The 20,365-nt window shown below is 52.1% G+C and overlaps 2 protein-coding genes across 5 annotated transcripts; both read right to left on the bottom strand.

The window, feature by feature from the left end:
* Positions 1–766: 766 nt before the first annotated feature.
* LOC137863489 (carcinoembryonic antigen-related cell adhesion molecule 1-like) lies at positions 767–5,143 on the bottom strand. The gene is made up of 6 exons (XM_068696645.1): positions 5,007–5,143; positions 3,189–4,520; positions 2,272–2,601; positions 1,896–2,165; positions 1,597–1,656; positions 767–1,400 (listed from the first exon to the last, which is right to left on the bottom strand). The coding sequence occupies exons 2-6, from the start codon at positions 3,373–3,375 to the stop codon at positions 1,345–1,347; spliced, it is 903 nt and encodes a 300-aa protein (XP_068552746.1). The 5' UTR covers positions 3,376–4,520; positions 5,007–5,143; the 3' UTR covers positions 767–1,344.
* LOC137863484 (CD48 antigen-like) lies at positions 4,730–19,750 on the bottom strand. Of its 4 annotated transcripts, XR_011100919.1 has the most exons (12): positions 19,508–19,750; positions 18,863–18,977; positions 13,869–13,923; positions 12,117–12,455; positions 10,396–10,665; positions 9,908–10,024; positions 9,070–9,171; positions 8,731–8,856; positions 8,492–8,599; positions 8,108–8,200; positions 6,029–7,244; positions 4,730–5,153 (listed from the first exon to the last, which is right to left on the bottom strand). XR_011100919.1 is itself a non-coding variant. In XM_068696636.1 (11 exons), the coding sequence occupies exons 3-11, from the start codon at positions 13,894–13,896 to the stop codon at positions 7,144–7,146; spliced, it is 1,284 nt and encodes a 427-aa protein (XP_068552737.1). In that variant the 5' UTR covers positions 13,897–13,923; positions 18,863–18,977; positions 19,508–19,750; the 3' UTR covers positions 4,730–7,143. The 4 variants fall into 4 exon arrangements, 3 of the variants coding, with proteins under 3 accessions (XP_068552737.1, XP_068552738.1, XP_068552739.1); XM_068696636.1 differs by having other exon boundaries at positions 4,730–7,244; XM_068696637.1 differs by having other exon boundaries at positions 4,730–7,244; positions 8,507–8,599; positions 19,508–19,748.
* Between the last annotated feature and the right edge of the window lie 615 nt (positions 19,751–20,365).

Genomic DNA, 20,365 nt, shown 5'->3' with positions numbered 1-20,365 from the left:
GCCTTCTTGGCCACCTGGGCGCACTGCTGGCTCACGTTCAGGCAAGCATCGACCAACACCCCCAGGTGCTTTTCCTCTTCACAGTCCTCTAGCCACTCTGCCTGTAGCTCTGAATGGGGTTGTGGCCAAAGTGCAGGACCCGGCACTTGGCCTCGTTGACCTTCTTCCCATTTGCCTCAGCCCAGGAGTCCAGCCTATCCCGACCCCTCTGAAGGGCCACCCTACCCTCAGACAGGTGGACACTACCTCCCACCTTGGTGCCATCTGCAAACCTTCTGAGGGTACACTCAATGCCCTCATCTAGGTCAACAATAAAGGTATTAAACAAGATAGGCCCCAGTACTGACCCCTGGCAGACAACACTTGTGACGGGACACCAGCAGATCCTCAGAAGCTCTGCTGGAAGCCAAATAAGTTGCAGAACAAGGGGGAATGCCCCTAAACCAAAAGAGGTTAGGGTTAGATGAGATACAAGGAAGAAATTCTTTGATCTGTGTGTGGTGAGGCCCTGGCCAGCCCAGCTGCTGGTAAAGCCAGACAGACACGACATTTCTGTTATCATCATCCCCCGTTCCCCACCTGATGCTCTGGCTGCCCCTCCTGCCTGCACATCCCTACCCTGCTGTGGGTTTTGGGTGCCGCACAGGGCTTATTTCCCATAGCCACAGACAACAGCAATATAACAGGGAGAACGTGTGCGCTTTTATTTGTAGCAAGAGACATGAAAAACTGCACTTTTCCCAAATGATTTATAGACAACACTCAAAACAGTTTGAAAATATATTTTTTCTGTAACATTTGGCTCCCTTGAACACCCACAAGCACTGCAGGGAACTGAACAACTTTTAACACAGCTTAAAAATTAGTCTGAAAACTACTCTAATACATCCAGTTTGCTTCACTTCCTTTAATTTTTCATTTGTGACATGGTTGAGAGATGACATTTTGCTGCCCACCTATTTTACACTGGATGTTTCCAGGACTTGTGCCATGCAGAGCCCAGCTGCACCTTCCAGCTCATCCTGCCACAATGCAACAAGCACAAACACAGCCAGAACCATTCAGCAATGCAAACAAACACCAAACTATGTCCAACTTTTTTTTTTTTTTTTTTAAGAAAACAGCTTCACTGAAATTTTGTTCTTCTGCACGTCAGCTTTGACTCCCCCTGCAGAGAACTCTGCTAGGATTTTCACCATGAAAATGGTGTAGGGTGGTGTAGCAATCACTCCCACCATAGGATGTGATTTGACCTTCTCCTGGATGCACTTCCACTCCAAAGATGTATCTCCATAGGGTTAATGCTGAGGACAATGAAACTTCTGGCTTTTCAGTGCTAAATTTTCAAAAAGTAAGGTCATCATCTGGGGAGTTCCTCAACCTCCACCAGTTGAAGATCCCTGTGGACAAATATGACATCTGTTAAACACCCCAGGGATGAAGATGCTCAAGGAGTGGCAACACTCAGGCAAGAAGCCTCAAGCCTGGAGGCTATTTTCACTGCCTGCAAGGAGCTTCCTATTTTCAGCCACCATATTCACTCCTTGGGCCCCACTTTGGGTGCTTCACTACTGCGAAGCTGGTCCCAGCACTCACCTGCCAGCAAGCCGATGCTAACGAATACCACGATGAGGATGAAAAACGCCCTGTCGTTGTCTGAAAAAAATAAACAAAACCCAAAATTCCCAGAATTTTGCCCAGGGAAAGAAAAGCTCCTGCCACTGGGCAGGCTGGTGCAGAGACACAAGTCCTCAGTGGAGCCCTGCTGTTCCCACTTCCTCGTCTCAGACTGTGCTGGGAAGCCAGGAGACCTCGGGGAACGGGGACAGAGTGACCGTTTTGGGGCCATTCCCCAGCTTTCCATTCCCGTGCCCGGGGAAGGAAGCCCCACTTACTGTGGACGCGCAGCAGGAAGGAGGTTTCGTTGTGGCTGACCGGGTTGCTGATTATGCACGTGTAGTAGCCGGTGTCGTTCATCAGGGCTCGGTGGATCTCCAGCGTGTTGTTGTGGATGAACTGGAGGCCGTTGCTCTCCATCAGCAGCTTCCCGTTCCTCTTCCACCAGTACACGTCCACCTGCCCCTCCAGCACGTTGCAGTACAGCTTGGTGTCGCCTCCCACCTCCACGAAGGAGTTGCCCAGGATTTCTGGCTCGGAGAGCGGCTCTGCGCAGATGGAGCACCCATCGGCACTGACACCCCCGCCTCGAGGGTGCCAGCACCTGGGCAGCAGCTCCAGCTCCCCGGCTGCGGCGCAGGGTTTGGCACTCACCGACCACGCGCAGCTCCAACCAGCCCGTGGCCTCCGACTCGGAGCGGAAGCGGTAGAACCCCCCGTTCCACCAGCGCAGCACCAGCTGCAGCGAGAAGTCCATCTCGCTGAGCCTGGCGTGGCCCACGTAGGCGCGGGAGATCTCGGCCGACTTGTTGGGAACCAACGTGGCGATGAGCTCCTTGCGCGCGCCGGACTCGTACTCCCAGGACGCCGTGGTGCCGGCTGCCCTCGGCTCGACGCTGAAGAGCACAGTGCAGCCCCTGGCCGAGACCAGGACCTCGGACACCGGCTTGAGGTCGGCCGAGTAGCACGGGAAGAGCGTGCGGGCTGCAAGGGAGGAACGCGGCGCGGGGCTAGCGGGACGCACCGGCATCCAGCAGGCAGCTGGGCAGGGAGAGCCGCCCTGGCTCGGCTCCTGCGCAAGCGGCGGTGCTGGGGACGGGATTATTTCTGGGGGGGCTCACGGCGGGGCCTTAAGCAGCACCATGGAGAAGCAGGAGGCTGCGGAGGCGCTGCCTTCATCTCCCTGAAAGCCTGCGCTGCTTCGCTTCACAGCCGGCTTCTGCCTGAGGAGTTTCCACGCGCGGGTACGGCTGCGAGAGCTGCCTGCTCCTGGCCCTGCTCTATGGGGTGGGCTTGGAAGTGAAGGAGCCCCAGGGAGCCATGGTCGGAGCCAGGGCAGCCCCCTCCCAACCACCCATTTGCTCCCCAAAACATTTTGAAACTTGTTATCGAGGCTGCGAGCACGCAGCAGGGGCTTTGGGGTGGGAAAAGCAGCCGGGAGAAGCTCCATGGTGGAGGGGGGAGCCTGCACCGCCTGGCCTACCACAGCCACCACCAGCACCACCACCACCAGCACCACCACACTCACCACCTCCACCACCTCCAGCACCGCCCCCAGCCCCAGGACTTGCCTATGACAGCCAGGCCGGCCGCTGGGCCTGTCCCGGCGGAGGCCAGGAGGACGAGGAGGGGAAGGGCGAGCATGGCAGACCTGGGGCGCAGCGCGGCCTGCGGCAGGGCTGGGACCGGGACCGGCACCGGGTGCCACCGCCTCCTGTCACCGTCACTCAGGCCCCGACACGCGGCTGGGCTCGGCATGGGGCACCAGGACGCCGGGCACGGCTTGCACCGCGAGGCCGGGGGCTGTGGGGTGCAGCAGGCTCAGGGCGCCCAGGAGCTCTGCGGCTGCAAAAGCAGCCCAGGCTGGATATAACGTCGTGTGCCTTAGAGATCTGTCTTACAGACCGTTATTTATCTGCATGAACTGAGCCTGTGTTCTGCTCCACACCTTCTGGAGGGGTGGGTGAGTCCCAGAGCCCCCCACTCCACCTTCTGCCAGCAGCACGCTCGGTTGCCCTGCCTGGGCCTTGAGCATTACCATTGCTGTTGTTGGCATCTTCTCCTTTTGTGAGCCCCAGAGCATCCTATCTGTTGCACAGGGGCACCTCAGGGGCAAGGGGGAGACGCCTCACTCTTGCCAGGAATTAAGGCAGGGCTGCTCAGCCCGCGGCAGGGCACGGTACCACGCATTGATCTGTTGCTTGGATTCCTGGACGCATTGCAGCCTGCCGAGCTCCTCTTGCAACCTGGCACCTTGCTTAAAGAGTGCATCCACCTGGTCACACTTGCACCCCCAGAACCCAGCTCTGCCTTCAGGCCCTAGCTGGATGTCCAGATGGTGGACGTCCCTGCAACAGAGGGTCTTATCAACATATCAAGTCAAAAAGGAAAAAAAAAAAAAAAAAAAGAAAAAAGAAAAAAAAATAAAGACCTAAGAGCCAGGCTTATGGACTCTTCTGAGGAGTTTGGCCCAGTTGTCTCATTTGCAATGCATTGCTGCTATTAATCGGCATAGAGGATGGCATGAGAGCAAGATCGACTAGGTCGATGAGGTTTTTGTATGAAAGACTTCTGTATTTGGCTTCCAGCAGAGCTTCTGAGGATCTGCTGGTGTCCCGTCACAAGTGTTGTCCGCCAGGGGTCAGTACCGGGTCTATCTTGTTTAATACCTTTAAATCACTGCCGGGATTTGTTGCAACCCAGGGCACTGCTCAGCTTTAGTTTGGTCTGTAAAGCAGTCTGCCCTGGCCCGCACCCCCTCGAGAAACCTGGTCCAGAGCTGGCCAAGGCAGGATCTGGCCCCAGAGCTGGGGCCCAGATAGCACTGAGCTATCCTGTGCTTGAGGAGACCCAGCGGGGACACCAGCAGAGGATCCAAATGGAATCCTTCTATTGCAGCAGCTCTAGCAAAGCAAAGAAAAAGGTGAGTGTAGGATTTATTTTTTTATTATTATTTAATTTTTTCATGTTTGAATATTTCTCATCTGATACCAGGGGGGACAGCAAAGGACCTTCAGCTGAACCCAAAAGTCTACAGCCCACAAAGGATGGAAACCACTGACAGCTGTGGTGTGACCACAAGGTCAGTTAAGAGCCTGTGCAAGGGAAATCAGCACAGGCTAGGTCACTGATTCGCTTAAATATATATAAAAATCAGAATATATATATAAATATATATATATATATGTTGCAGGAAGAATGGCTGAAACACGACAGATGCTAGTATGGTCAGATCATGCTCTCACTTTATTACCAAAATAGCCTGATTCTTATAGCAAACGTAACATGGGCAGATAGTGTCTCACACAAGATTATTGGTCAAAAGCACTCAGACAAACAACTGCAAGAAAACAACCCCACCTGCCAGAAAACAACCCCCTTGTGATTACCAGTCATGTAGATCTTGTCCTTGCAGCCAGCTGCTGGCAACAATATTTTTAATTCCTCAGTCGGGTGATATGGGAACACCGTCATGGGAACACCTCGTAATCGCCCTGGTACTTTGGTTTGACACATCAGGGACACCAGCAGAGGTGCTTATAAATATATATAAAAAAATCAGAATATAATTATATATAAATATACATATATATGAATATGTAAAAATAGAATAGGAGAGCTTACAAACCACAATATTGGAAAATACCCAGGCACCTGCAAAAAGGTAGACCAGTGTGGGATCTGTAATCACATATTGCCAGCCGTACCCTGGGGTGCACCAAGCATGACATCGCTAGTCGGTCGAGGGAAGGAACTGTCCTGCCTGCCTGCCCTGCGCTGTGCGGCCTCACCTCCAGTGCTGTGAGCAGTTCTGGGCACCACAGCACAAGAAGGACACGAAACTGTTGGAGGGTGTCCAGAGGAGGGCGATGAAGATGGTGAAGGGCCTAGAGGGGAAGACGGCTGAGGGCACTGGGCCTGGTCAGCCTGGAGAAGAGGAGGCTGAGGGGGGACCTCATCGCGGTCTGCAGCTTCCTCGTGAGGGGGAGTGGGGAGGCAGGTGACCTGTTCTGTGTAAACACCAGTGCAGGGGGGACAGCGTTAAGCTGAGGTAACGGAGGTTTAGGCTGGACATCAGGGTGAGGTTCTTCACAGAGAGAGTGATCGCACAGTCAGAATCACAGAATTGTCTAGGTTGGAAGAGACCTCAAGATCATCGTGTCCAACCTCTGACCTAACACTAACCAGGCCTCCACTAAACCATATCACTAAGTTCAACATCTAAACGTCTTTTAAAGACCTTCAGGGATGGTGACTCCACCACTTCCCTGGACACCCCATCCCAATGCCTCACAACCCTCTCAGTAAAGAAGTTCTTCCTAATACCCAACCTCAAACTCCCCTGGTGCAACTTTAGCCCATTCCCCCTCATCCTGTCACAAGGCACGTGGGAGAACAGATCAACCCCCACCTTGCTACAGTCTCTTTCGGGGAAGTTTAGGCTGGCCATCAGGAAGAGGTTCTTCACTGAGAGGGTGGTTCTGCACTGGAACAGGCTCCCCAGGGAAGGACTCACTGCACCAAGCCTGTCTGAATTTAAGAAGAGATTGGACTTAGGCACATGGTCTAAACTTTTGGGTAGACCTGTGCGGTGCCAGGAGTTGGACTTGATGATCCTCATGGGTCCCTTCCAACTCGGGATATTCTACGGTTCTATGATTCTATGCAGAAAATGTAGGTTTAATTAGCACTGTATACAAATAAATTGTGGGAAATGTAGGAAAAGTAGGTTTAGTTAGAAATGTGGATAAGACTCGTGAAAAATCAGGAAAGGAGTTCTGAAGACAAGAGAAATGTGGGGGATGCGAGTCACCACAGAGTCTGAGGCATATGGGAATAACAAGAGGAGGTGAGAGCAAGGACTGCCACGAGGCCCAGGAAAGAGGAAAGTAACAAAGTGTGACCAAAACCCAGCATGGGAACAGGAGGTTGCACTAAGGTACCTACCAGCCTGAGAAATACAAGGATCAAAGGACTGTAAACGGGGCTGGAGGATTTGTGGAAGGAAAACCTCTGGAAGGGAAGTGTGTAAAAGGAGCATAGCCGGGTTGCAATAGAGACTTGAGCACACGAAGAGTCCGTGCACTCGGTCACCACAAATGGCACCCAACGTGGGGCACAAGTGAGGCTGTAGCAGCCCATTCCAGTGTTAATGCCCAACCCAACCGTAGCTGGAGGAAAAGGAAAGGCTCTCGAGCACCATCACCGATCTGCAGGACAGGAGGTGAGCAGTCGGGAACTACGGGAAGCTCCCTTAGAAAAGAGCAGCAATCTAACCTAGATGTATTACAAAGAATCCTTAAGACTCAAAATCATCCAGTATCCACTTTGGCACTAGTTCAGTTTCTGGACTGGCCTAGGAGGAATGTACCAGCTTTTCCAATGACTGGTTCTTCTGATGTCATCCCCGTGTGGTGACAAATCCACCCGTGCTGTTCTGCAGGAAGGCAGATGGATGCTTCCCGGTGAGTATTAAATATTCATTGTTACATGACGAGTATCTGCAGCAACCAGAGAAGGAGACAGCTAACGTGTGCTGGAAGTCACCAAGGTGGACGTGGTCTGTAAGCTGTGGGTGACCTCCTGGGGGTCCGGCTGCTGCTGCTTCTCCTGATTTTTCTTGTAATCTGAAAATGAAGGAGAGGGCATCAGCTCCTGGGTTTCCAACACCACCCTGAGCTTCATGGGGACATGTGAAAATGCGACTGCAGGGAAGAATGGGTTTTGGAGGCTTTCCCATGGCTAAACTCTTCCCTTTCCAAAACCAGAACTCCATTTTGGATGGAGAGCCAGAAGGCAGCCCAGAGATGGAAACCCACGTTGCCTGCAAGCCTCTGCACCTCTAACCTACGAGCCCTTGGTAGGTTAGTGCAATATTTCTTGTAGTTCTCATTCCAGAAATGTTCTGCACACCCTGGCAAAGCAGGGGTCCCCTTCCCACCCTCTCCTCAACACATCATGGAGCCGGTGAGGCACACCATGGGACCACTACTGCTCAGGTTAGTGGCCAGCTGGGCACCAGCCCACGTCTCCTGGGTCAGGAGGAGAGCAGAAGAGCATCCTCCATGTTCGGGAGGAGAAACTCGCTTTTCACGAACACCTCCTTGAGCATCCCTGGGTGAAGCAGAAGCACTTTGCCTCTTGTCTCAAGACCTGCTGCCAGGGGGTGGGAGCTGAGAGCAGGGTCTCAGTGACGGAGCAGCTACTTGGTGTGGCTGGAATCACGGAATTGTCTAGGTTCGAAGAATGGGAGAATGGTAGAATAGACAAACCCCCACCTCGCTACAGCCTCCTTTAAGGTATCTGTAGAGAGCAATAAGGTCGCCCCTGAGCCTCCTTTTCTCAAAGCTGAACAAACCCAGCTCCCTCAGCCACTCCTCGTAGGATTATTCTCTAAACACCTCAACAGCTTTGTCACACTTCTCTGGACTCCCTCGAGCACCTCCATGTCCTTGTAGAGAGAGCCAAAGGAAACCTCTGGGCTACTTACAGCACAGGAAGAGGAACAGCAGCGTGGGGACGACTGCTACAGCAGGAATGATGAAGCCAATGGTCAGATTGACAGCCTCTGAGCAGCCCCGCTCTGCCAAGGAGACAGTGAGAACTTGTCAGTGGTTGCTCTCCTGCCCCCCTTGAACATCTACAGAACATGAAGGTCATTCAGAGCATCCTGGTGTTTCACGCTCTGGAGCTCCAGAGGCAAACCGTGCCCTGCTGTGACCTCCCAGCTAAGCACAAGGCTTGCCATGACTGCATCACCTACAGCCTACAAAACCACCCAAGGACTTTCTCTTCCCGGGGTGAGGCCAGTCCCACCCCGAACACCCCACCTCTCCCCAGAAGGAAGGCAACCAAGGGCACATGCGGTGCCAACCCGGCCGCCCATTACCGTGGAGCTGATGGAAGTTGTGGAGCAGGAGGATGGTGAACAGCAGGTTGACTGCCAGCGTCGTGGCTGTAATGCACAGGATGACACGGTGCCCTGGGAGAGGGGAGAAGTTCTGGTGGATGGGAGAGAAATGGCAGAGGAGGGCAGGATGGCACGGGGAGTTTGCTCCCAGGCTCTCATGGGGCCTTTTGCACCGGAGGTTTAGGCCACCGACAGCAACTCACAGACTTTGGACCTGAAGCGTTTGAGCACTGCAGGTCTGCACGGCGCCATCGCTACCGCCGTCAGTGCCTTGGCCACGATCCCAGCCGAGAGAAAAAGCCCGAGCAGGATGAAGGCAGCAGAATGACCTGTGGGGAGCAGAATTAAACAAGGAGGTGAGATGGGAAAGCTTCTCCTGGCCAAGGCAGATGCTACAGAGCAGGGAACCCTGACATTGATTCTCCAAACCCAACAGCACTGCATCAGACAAGGATGCTGCTGGAGAGACCTGGAGGTCTTTGGTGTCGTCAAAGGTAAGACACGGGAGAAATGAAGAACAGCTCAGTTTAAATGAATCCTACCATCTTCCTGCATCCAGATGACAGAGGCAGCCAACAGGAGGAGAGAAGAGGTGCACAGCAGCCCCAGTAAGGTCATCATTAACCATTCCCATGCTTCCTTTCCTAGGAAAAAGGCAAATATCTTTGAGTTAGGGCTCGGAACCTCACCAAGGGATCCAGGGTGCAGCCTGGGAAGGGAAGGTGAATACCAAGCACACGTTTCCCTTGTAAAGAATCAAATTCCTGAGATTTGGAAACCTCAAAGACAAACCCTGGTGGACTTCAAAGGCTTTTGGTAGGCTTTCAAAGGGCTTTGTTTGACTTGAGGAGGAACCATAAGATGCGAGTCAGATGGGAGGACTTGCTGTTGGCTAGGTCTTATGGTCTCTTTTCTGCTAACCATCATGTTGCTACAGAAGCACCCACATTAACCCATACGCTTGGGTATGGGTGCACAGCAGTTTGCACCATCCTGACCCAAACACCAGTGTGCTTGGTCGCCAAACCCAATGCCACGTGGCCCTTGGTCAGCTCTCAGCACCTCCACGCAGGAAGCTCTTTGTGTCCTGCCCTTTCTATTTCTCCCCAGGGACTCCTGAGGACAGAGAGGAACAACTCCTATGCCTCATACCGTGATACCTGTGGGTGGCCCAGTTTCTCCCAAAGCCATTTGGGATTACTGCTGCTAGGAAATTTTGTTTTCTGTTCAAGCCGCAGAAGCATAAGAAGAAGTGCATGAACTCCACGACCATCGAGCAAGCTTCCTCCAACTACCGCGGTGAGTTAGGAGAGAAGGGGCTTGCCTCGCCCTCTGCCCTCTCCACAGCATGGAGAGAGGAGCTCAGGCGTGGGCACTCACCGAGTCTGAGCTTCCCCAGCTGAGAGAGCCGGATAACGAAGAGGACGGCAGAGATGGCAGTGAGCACCAGCGCAGCAGCGGTCATCATCTGTGCAGCACGGGCAGGAGGTGTAAGACCTGCATGGAGGACAACCCCACAACATGGAGCAGCTATCCCAGGAGTCTGCAACAAGCTCGAAACCCTAAAGGATTACTGGGTTTCCTTGCGTGGCAGATCCCACGAGAGGCAGCTGAAACCTGCGAGGGTCTCAGAGACAAAGTGCTGGTGCCCAGACCTGCTAGAGATGAGAAGACAGAGCGGGCTTGAGCTGGCACCTAAATGCACAAAGGCTGCAGGTCCAAGTGAGACAACAGCCAACGAACAATCCATCTGCCAGCCCCAGGACCACAGCAGAGCTGCTGGGGGTCTCGTCCAGGTACCTGTGGGCTCAGGGCTGCTGTGACAAGGTGGCAAACCACCGGACCCACCCTGGCAGGGCAATGCTAACCTGTCACGGTCAGGTTGAAGTCTGCCTCCTTCCTGCTTATGGAGTTGTTGATTATGCAGGAGTAGGAGCCGCAATCCGACTTCTCTGCCTTCCTGATCTGCAGCACAGTGGTCTTCCCAGTAAGCTGGAAGCACTTTTCGGGAGGAAGGGGATGTCCATCCTTCTTCCAGGAGACATCAGCCAGCGTTTCTCGTGGCAGCACGCAGGTCAGGTTGATGAGTGAACCATCCAGGTTTGAGCTGCTCAGGAGCTTGGGCTGGGGCAAGGGCTCTGGAAAGCAGAGAGCGACATGGCAGCACTGCCTGGGATTGCTTCTCCTCCCACCTTAAACCCGCCCCGCATGAGATGCAAGAACAGCAAGCCCCATGAGGGGTGAGCAGCACCTCCCCTTCTCATTCGCACCTCAGCTCAGTGCCTCGGTTGAGTCTGGCAGGGGAGAAGACAGTGCAGGAGCAGGGCAGCATCCACCAAGCTCAGAGTCAATGTCCCAGCCGCTGCCCTTAAGCCACGGCACCTCCCCTGGGGTGGGCAGCACCAGCCCCTGGAGCTCAGGCATGGCACCCTGCGGCCACGGACACCGACCCGACAGAGCTGCACCTTGGGATTATGCTGGGAGGTGATGACGGGGACTTTATGGACACTTCCAAGAGGAGAAAGCTGCTCCCACACAGCAGTGGGGTGGAGGGGTGCTCTGGCACAAGGACATGGACGTATCAGAAGAGTCCAGAGAAGGGCCACAACAGAGATGATCAGGGGGCTGGAGCACCTCTGCTATGGAAAGAGGCTGAGAGAGTTGGGGGTGTTCAGCTGGGAGAAGAGAAGGCTCTGGGGGGACCTTTTACCAACCTTCCAGTACCTAAAGGGAGGCTACAGGGAAGCTGGGGAGGGACTCTTTGCCAGGGAGTGGAGTGATGGGACAAGGGGTAAGGGCTTTAAACTAAAAAAGGGTAGGTTTAGATTAGATACAAGGAAAAAAATCTTTATAACGAGGGTAGTGAGGCACTGGCACAGGCTGTCAGGACAAGCTATGGGTGCCCCATCCCTGGAGGTGCCCAAGGCCAGCTCAGATGGGGTTGGGGGCAGCCTGGGCTGGTGGGAGGAATCACTGCCCATGGTGCCTGCAGCATTTGGGGTTGCTCTTAGCTACATCTGGACCTCCACCTGGTAGCAACAACATGACCCTGAAGTCTTCCTTCCCTGGATGTCCTACATGCAGGGTGCTCCTGCAGTGCTGCTGAGCTCTAGGAAAGGGCAATGCAAACCAGGCTGAGCTCCTGTTTCTGTCTGTCCTGCAGGGAAGTGCAGAGGCAGGGGAAGGCAGTGCCGGTGTGAAGGGAGAGGCTGCAAACCCTGGTGAGAAATCCTGTCTCTGGAGGGCATTTTATGACATTCACCTCCTGTGAGTAGCTGCTCGTGGTGAAGCAAGGAGGTACATGTTAGGGCAGAAGGTGCCCCACATCTCCATCTCTCTGGGTTGGAGGCACTGAGCAGCCACGATTCCCAACCCATAGCTCAACCCACAGCCAGATTCAGTCTCAGAATACACTATAACACTTCCCAGCATTTCTTCTGGGGTCTCCAGTCCATTTCGTTCAAGGCAGTAATGAAACCAGAAAGTCCTCCTCTAGTCCACTTAGGGGGAGGCATACCTGTGCACCCTACTGATGGCAAATCCTACTGATGGTCAGAGAAAAACATCCTTTCAATCAATTTTGACTTACTGATCACTCTAAGAGTGGTTGTTGCTGCTTTGTCCTGTAACAAGTTAACTGTTGCTTTATAGATGCCACTGTCCATCTCTCGCAGCTTCTGCAGGACAAGGGAGCCGTTGTTTTGGTAGAAAACCACTCTGCCTTTGTAAGCTGGGTAAATGGTTACTGACTGCGACTCTGCGTAGTACTGCAGGATTAATTCGGGGATGTTCTCTCTTATGTATTCCCACTCGGCCAAGCTGATGTTCCTGATAGCCGGTGCGTGCATCGTGACAGAGGATCCTTCCTCTGCCCAGAGCTCTGTCATTTCTGCTGCAAGACAGGACACCTGCAAAAGCAGCAGCAGGTCTGGAAACAGGAGAGAAGCCAGAGCAGGGTGGGTTACTTCTAAGCAAAAGCCAAAGGACAAATTAAGCTGCTCTTATGCTCTTCTTGGAAAGGCCCCAACTGACTTCTTGAAACCCATTGTGCATGTCTGATTTCCGTCCTCCCTTTTTTCTTTTTAAGAAAAAAATCATAACATTATGGGAACTTTATAAAAATGGGTCATAACTGGTTCAAGTATTTCCTTGCTTTTTGGAATGAAAACAACAGGAATCAGGCTCCTTCTGCATGTCAGGAGCTGCTCAGTGGGACCACGTTCAGCGTGGCTTCACCCCTGGACCTCACCCGGTTCCCTCAGCACCCGAACCTGGTGGGACCCAGGCTGCAGCACTGGGAGGCACCTGCCAGGATGCTCACGCCTCGACCAGCCCTTCTGCAGCACAGAGGTGCAAGCGAGCGTGGAAATGCTGCAGGTGCCCGCTCTCCACCTCTCCCAGGTCTGCTGCAGCAGGAGGGCTGCGCGGTGGTACCCAGCCCAAGGACAAGTCCCCTCTCACACTCACAGCCTGCGAAGGACATGGCAAAGAGCCACAGGTGCTTTCAAACCGGCACGAGGGTTGAGCTCCTTCTGCAGCAACGCTCTCAGCAGGGTCACTAGCAGCGATGGGCCAGCCTGGGAATGACACCATGAAAAGCACCCACAGCACTTCCCATGCACCGCCAGCTGATGGCAACACAGGCAGCAGTGCTGGTGCTTTCTGCAGCCCTCCCTTCACTGCAGCTTGGCAGTGCTGCAGCTCTGCCTCGTCCCTTCAACACCCATTTGTAGAGCCGCTGCCCGTGACGGCCATGCCCCTGCCTGTACAGAAACACCTCTCTGGTTGAGCTCCCTCCCTCACTTCCTCGGGAAGATTTAGCTCCTGAGCTTGTGTGTGGCTGCAGGCTCTGCACCTGCCATATCCATAATCGTGGGGACTTGGAAAACCCCAATCACATCCCGTTCCCTTTGTGCAACAGATCACAAGAACAAACTGTCTGCACCTAACACAGTTTGCAGTGGGGTGCAACACTGCTCGAGGCTGGCTTGCAGAGCTCAGATGCAATCATTGGCTTTTGGATGACAGAGACCAAATTTACTGCTTTTTTTTTAATATTTTTATTTTTTTTCCTACTGTTTTGCACAGCACTGGAGCGAAGATGATGGGGGAGGAGCTGATATTTTTGTCAAAGGAACAAAATATAATGTCCTGTAATTAGAGTCACATCTCGGACACTCTTCTATAATGAGAGTCTCAGCAGTGACGCAAAGATTTCAGGAGTGTCTGTTTTAGAGACATGGTCTGTTTTAGAGACAGCCTGAGGCTGGTGGGAAAGGAGCTTCTCATGCAGAGACGAGAACCTGTGCTGGAGGATGGGCCCACTCCAGAGAGACATTACCTCCTGGCAGCATCCAGCTGGCTTCCATGGACCCCTGCAAACATCAGAGCAGCATCTGAAGGAAAAGAAGAAAAAAGCCTTTTCAACCATGGAGCTGCTTCTGGATCACTCCAAGCAGGTGCCCAGCCCAGCATCCTCACCCCAAGACCAGCCAAAACCCAAGGGAAGAGGAAACTGGCCAGGCACATTGTGTTCACCCCTGTGATGGAGCTGATGGCCTGGCTTCTGCCCTGCTAAAAGGATTTTGAGAAATGAGGTTTCAGAGGTGCAGGACTTGCCCTCATATTTCATTGAGTTTCTCCCTGCCAGGTCTATCTGGATGGCAGCACGGCCTTCCGGCCTCTCAGCCACTCCTCCCAGTTTTGTGTCTCTGCCTTCTCTTTTTCGTCTCCTGTCACCAGGGCACCCACCTCATTCAGCAGTGGGCCTAAATTGCCTCTACCGTTAGTTTTATCCACAATGAATTTGAAGAAGCCCTTTCTGTTGTCCTTGACCCCTCTCGCGAGGTGTAATTCTAGGGAGGCCGGAGCTTTCCTGGTTGCCTCCCTACATCCTCTGACAACAGCCTTATATTCCTCCCAAGTGGCCAGCCCTCCTTCCATGATCTCTCCTCTTCCACTGGAGTTTGCCCAGCACTTCCCTGTTTAGCCATGCAGGTCTCCTGGCTCTCTTTCCTGACTTCCCACCTGTTGGGATGCTCTGTTCTTGAGCTCCGTAGAAGCACTCCCTGAACGCTAACCAACTCTCTTGGGCTCCTTTTCCTTCAAATACCCTGTCCCATGGGACTTCCCCTAGCAATTGCTTGAAAAGGCCAAAGTTGGCCCTACTGAAGGCCAGGGACGTGATTCTGCTCGATATTCTCTTCGTGCCACATGAGATCCTGAACTCCACCATCTCAGGGTCGCTGCAGCCAAGGCTGCCCTCAGCCTTCACCACTTCAACCAGCCCCTCCTTGCCGGTGAGGACAAGACCCAGCAGTGCTCCTCTCCTAGTTGGCACGTCCACCATTTGCATCTGGAAGTTATCATCAGTGCACTGGAGTGTGATATATGGAGTGATAATTCGTGTCAAGAAAATGGTTGGTATTAATAAAGGGGGAGATGTGGGAGCATGGCCATGGGGGTGGGCTGTTGAGGGATTTTTGAAACAGCAAAGATCCCATGGCTCGCCGCAGCTGAGCAAACCAAGCTACCAGGACGACTATGAGAAGTTCCCACATCGCCCAATTGAGGGATTTAGAAAAATATTGTTGCCAGCAGCTGGCTTCAAGGATGGGATGTACGTGACTGCTAATTCTATGAGGGTTGTTTTCTTGCAGGTGGGGTTGTTTTCTTGCAGTTGTTTGTCTGAGTGCTTTTGACCGATAATCTTGTGTAAGGCACTATCCGCCCCTGTTAAGTTTACTATAAAAGTCAGGCTATTCTGGTAATATAGGGCAGCATGATCTGACCATACTAGCATCTGTGATGTTTTTGGCCATTCTTCCTGCAAGAGTCAGCAAACCTCATGGTTAATGATAATATCAGACTCTTAACGATGAAGCCATGAGGAATGTAAAAGAGTTTAGAGGGATCAAAGAAGGGTGATTCAGGAGACACCATGCAGTCTCCGTTTTCTTGTTCTCCAGCCATTGGAAGTTGCTGGGTGTTTGCTGTTGCTGTTCTATGCAAGTTCTTTAACCAATGAAAAGTTGTTTTGAAAAGAAACAACTGGGGAGAAAGGTATAAGAGGGGAGACTGCCTTCAGGATAAAAAGGCAACACAATGTGATGAAATTATGTCATCAATAAAGAAGTAGAAAGAAGGAATGAATAGGGACAGGCTAGCAGAACGGAGACCAGGACAGGATCAGGCACATTGATTGCCTCATGAAGAGAGGTTCAGCCAGACTCAGCAAACTGCTCAGAGAAGCTCGTACAGAAAGTCGCTGGAAATGGGCGCACCGGAGCTGGGAAGAAGCTCAGGCTGAGAAATGGACCTGTGCACACAGCTGCCCCTTGCTGGTAAGCAGTTGCGCATTATGGGGAATCATATGTCCTTAGGAACAAAGACTGTCCTGGGAACCTTACAGCTTATTTGTTTTATTAACAATCAGACAGTTTATGAGCCTCAAATATGGGACCAAACTGAGGTCAAGGTGTGGGACTCTGCAACTAAAAACGACAAGGTTGTGGTGGGATTGCTCGGCACCTGGTGAACAATCTCTGAGGCCTTAAAGAGCCGTGTGGGACCACAGTCAGAAACGTGGGGTTTGCCAGACAGTGAGGGAGCTGCGGGCTCATCCACCGATCCTTCTGCTACACCATCACCCCCCCCACCGCTACTGCCATCACAGGCCTTTGCTGGTACATCCCCTGGTGACCTGGACGTGCCTTTTGACCCAGGCCCTATTGGCCTTGAAAAGGAGATGGAAATGTTTCCCTTAAATCTGGGAGGAACAAGATACATAAGGCCCAAAGGCCGAGTTGCTTAACAACTTAAAGCGAGATGTGTTGTTCCCATGACTAACTCTGGAATTATCCGGTGTTTGTAATCAAGAAAAGGAATGGAAAATGGAGAGTGTTATATGATCTGAGGAAAATTAATGAAGTGATGGAAGATATGGGAGCACTCCAACCAGGATTAGCAACTCCAACTCTGCTCCCCCAGTCATGGACATTAATAGTGATTGCCTTCAAGGATTGTTTGTGAAACACTTGCTTCTTAAAACTTTGCCATGTTTATGATTCATATCTATAGGCGTACTCGGGTTTAATATGTAAAAGAAGTGTTCTGTATATTTAGAAAGTTCGATGTTAGTGTGTACGTGCTGGTAGAGCATAGACTCCCCACGCACTCAGCGCTGTTTACTTGCCTTTTATAAATATTACTAAATTCAGATCGGGTTGAAACTTCATTTGTAACAGGAGGAACCTCTGGGACTGTGGGTGTCTGGCTGAGGCCTTCCAGTAAATGTCAGGGTAGCTGAAATCCCCCACGATAAGCAGGGCCTGTGATCGCGAGGCTGCTATCAGTAGCAGGCCTCGTCAGCTTCCTCATTCTGGTCTGGTGACCTGTAACAGACACCCACAACACTATTCCCCACACCAGCCTGCCCCTTAATTCTCTCCCACAGACTCTCAGCTCTCTCCTCATCCTCCCCTGGGCAGAACTCAATACAACGTAGTGGCTCTCTCACATAAAGAGCAACTCCTCCACCTCGCCTTGCTGGCCTGCCTTTCCTCAGCAGGACACACCAGTCCTCGGCCACAGCCCAGCCCTGTGAGCTGTCCCACCATGTCTGTGGAATGGCCACCAGGTCATAATCTCCTGACAAAACACGGATTCCTAACTCCTCCTGATTCTTCCCCATGCTGGTGCCACAATCAACCACTTTTTGGCTGTTTTTCTCTGGTAGCCTCCAAAGTTTGAGCAATAAACTGTTGTGGTTTTTGACAGGAAAATGGGAAAGATATTTTGTTTTCTGGCGTATGCAACTATTTTAAGGATGTAAGAACAGTGGCTGTGCAGAAAGCTGGCACCGTTTATAGATGAATTATTTCCTTTTTCCAGGCACATCCCAACCAGCATGGAAACGCCCTATTTTCCTGCTGGGGGCTGGAGTCCCTCCCAGCTCTCCCTGTGCTCATGGAGACGCACTGAGGATCCCCAGGTGATGGAGAGTAAGGAAAATTTGGAAGAATGGCATGCAATGCAGCTCTCGTGTGCTTTGCTGCTGCTTTTTTAAAAAATGAATCCCTCCTCCCGCAGATAAAATCTCATTCCTCAGAAACCCGGGGGAAACAGAGAAGAGCCCTTGGAAGGAATTGACTGCATAAGGCAGACAGGTGGTTTTGTGTAACAGTGATCACACAGGCCATTGCATCTCAGTGAGACAAACACCTCCCACAGATATTTGTGGGATGAGAGGCAGTTGCAAACACAGACTTTTGATGAGGGCAGATGTTTCAAGGAGTTTAGCTATAACACAGACAAGGGAGGACAGGCTTATGAAGACATACAGACTTAAGACTATGATTTTCATCTCTTCTGTGCCTTGTCTTTCATTTCTACAAAACAGTCATGAGGAAAAAATGAAGCAGAAGCACATTAGCGTGCTGGTGTTTCACAAAGAGTACTTTGTAAGGCATGTGCTTCCAGCCCATCAGCCCCGGGAGATGCAGCAGCAGCGCCTATCAAGCCTCTTGCAGGGGTGAGCTGCATGTCAGCTGTTGAAAAGAGCTCCTTACGGGGAGCAGGGCGACACTACCAGCAGCCACCCCAACAAATAGGAACACTATTTGTGCCAGAGGAGCAACAGCAGCCCAGGGTCTTTCTTTGCAGGCTGGGGAGCCAGCACAGCCTTTAGAAAAAGGAACTGCTTTCCCCCAGCTGCAGTGGCTTGCACACAGCTTCAGGCCTCAAAAACAAGCAAAAAAATTTTGTGGGGACTGACAGAAGCCCAATTGTCTGCAGCCAGCTTTGCCCAGCATTGCTCGTGGGCCCCTCACTGCTGTGTGCCCTTTTGTTATCACTTTGCAGCAGCTGTGCAGGGCAAGCACGGAGGATGGGCAAGGAGCAGACATGGTCAGTCATTATCAGCCCTCACCAAGGGCTCAGATAGGGAGGAAAAGGCCTCATGATGGAAAGAAATAGCAGCAATGTGCAAATTCAGCTCTCACACTCATGACCACAGTTATTTTCCCACAGCACATGGTACGAGCTGGTGCTTTCAGGTGTGCTTATCAGGAGGGGGCAGATATATACAGGCAAATATTTCTTCTTGTTGACAGCTCAAATATAAAAACATCACTGCAAGATGAATTATCTGGAATGATCTATTGGACTTTCCTAACATGAAAAAAGATGCAAATCATCCCACAGCTTCAGATCAAATATCCAGTTAGCAAATACGAATCCCTGTTTTGAGTGAGGTGTAGCTCAGCTATCCCTCTCTCACAGAGCAAAAAGGACTACCAAAACTGGTGAAAAGCAGAAAAAAAAAATGCTACTCACCGGTAATTAAACAGAAGGAAAAATCTTGCTTTGTCTTCTAAAAGTAGCAGCACAACTGTAGAGGAGCGTGGCTCTTCGCAGCTAACACAAACTAGCACGTAAATTCTTTTTCATCCTGCAGGTTGTGGTCAAAACAAAAGCGGGAATGAGCAAAAAGGAAAAATGTGTCGGGAACATTTAATGCACAATTTCAGCCCTAAGCTCAATGATGAACACAGCTGGGGTGAGGAGGCTTCTCACAGTCCTACCCATGTTGCTGGAGGTAGGGAAAACCCAGCAATGGTTGTCAGGAGAATTAGCTTTTACGTTAACCTCTGAGTTAAGTGTAAAGCCTTGCAAGATACTGGAGCCATGGAAAAACACAGGAATGGGCTGAGTGGGGACAGACGGGATGTTTATGAGCTCTGAACTCCACAGAGCGCTTACAGGCAGTAAGTGTTTATTTGGTATTTAAGGGCTGGATAGGAGGGGAAGCTGAGCTGGGGGAGCAGATCCCGGTACCCTGTAGGGGAGAGCAGCTGCAGCCCTAGGGGAAAGCAGGGGGGTCCCTCTGTCCCCATGGCTCCATCCCCCTGGCTTTATCCCAGTCCCCATCTCCCAGTCCCCAACCCCAACCCCTTTTTGCATTCATAACCCCATACGTACCTCAGTCCCGTTGTTCTCCTAAAGCAGCAGCAGCAGGGGCGGGCTGTGCCTTCCCTGCAGCCTTGCTCCACCCTCCCAGCAATTAACCAATTAACCCCCCTTGCGGTTCCGCGGAGCCCCAGCACAGCTGTCCTAGCACCAGCTCGGATTCAGCACACTGCTCTCTTCCTCCCCCTCCTCAGAAGCGCAGGGAGGGAAAATATAGTGAAAAAACGATTTCTCTGCAGACGAAGCCACTTCCTCCTGCTCCAGTGTGGAGTTCCTACCATAAAACGTGTCCTGCCCAACCTGTTCCCAGATGTGCTTCGCACAGGATGCAGCTCCCCAGGAGCTGCTCCACAGACGGGTCCATAGCACAGGGTGCACCCATCAGAAGCAAACTGCTCCAACGTGGGTACCCCGTGGGCAGCAGCTCCCCCAGATGCCCTGGTCCTGCGTGGGCTCCTCTCCACGGGCTGCAGCGTGGAGATCTGCTCCATGTGGGACCCATGGGCTGCAGGGGGACAGCCTGCTCCACCAGGGGCCTCTCCACAGGCTGCAGGGGATCTGCTGCTGCCTGCCTGGAGCCCCTCCTGCCCTCCTGCTGCACTCACCTTGTGTCTGCAGGGCTGTTTCTGTCTGTGCTCCTCCTTCCTCTTCTCAGCTGCTGTTTTCAGCAGTTGTTCATAGTAGGTTTTGTTTTTTTTTTTTTTTTGTTTTTTTTTTTCTTTTCTTTTCTGAAGTCTGTTCTCCCCGAGGCACAATCAGCATTGATATTGTATAAACTCACCTTAGGATAGAATAAATCTTGTAGTAAAAATGTAATGAGAACAAAATATTCGACATCTCGTTATGTGCCAAACTTCAGTTATGCTGAAA

Source organism: Anas acuta, chromosome 13 (genome assembly GCF_963932015.1).
Source record: "Anas acuta chromosome 13, bAnaAcu1.1, whole genome shotgun sequence".
Taxonomy (NCBI): Eukaryota; Metazoa; Chordata; class Aves; order Anseriformes; family Anatidae; genus Anas; species Anas acuta.
This window is presented reverse-complemented; position numbering and strand designations above follow the sequence as displayed.

Bases quoted from the DNA above. Each gene is read 5' to 3' on its own strand.
- LOC137863489 (XM_068696645.1), bottom strand. From the start codon at position 3,375: ATGCCGAGCCCAGCCGCGTGTCGGGGCCTGAGTGACGGTGACAGGAGG. The intron at 1,657-1,895 runs GTAAGTGGGGCT...TATTTTTTTCAG, and splicing joins CTTCCTGCTGCGCGTCCACA to ACAACGACAGGGCGTTTTTC. The intron at 1,401-1,596 runs GTGAGTGCTGGG...ATTTGTCCACAG, and splicing joins TAGCATCGGCTTGCTGGCAG to GGATCTTCAACTGGTGGAGG.
- LOC137863484 (XM_068696636.1), bottom strand. From the start codon at position 13,896: ATGGAAGCCAGCTGGATGCTGCCAGGAG. The intron at 10,025-10,395 runs GTTAGCATTGCC...TCCTCCATGCAG, and splicing joins CTTCAACCTGACCGTGACAG to GTCTTACACCTCCTGCCCGT. The intron at 8,600-8,730 runs GTGAGTTGCTGT...CCCCTCTCCCAG, and splicing joins ACGCTTCAGGTCCAAAGTCT to GGCACCGTGTCATCCTGTGC.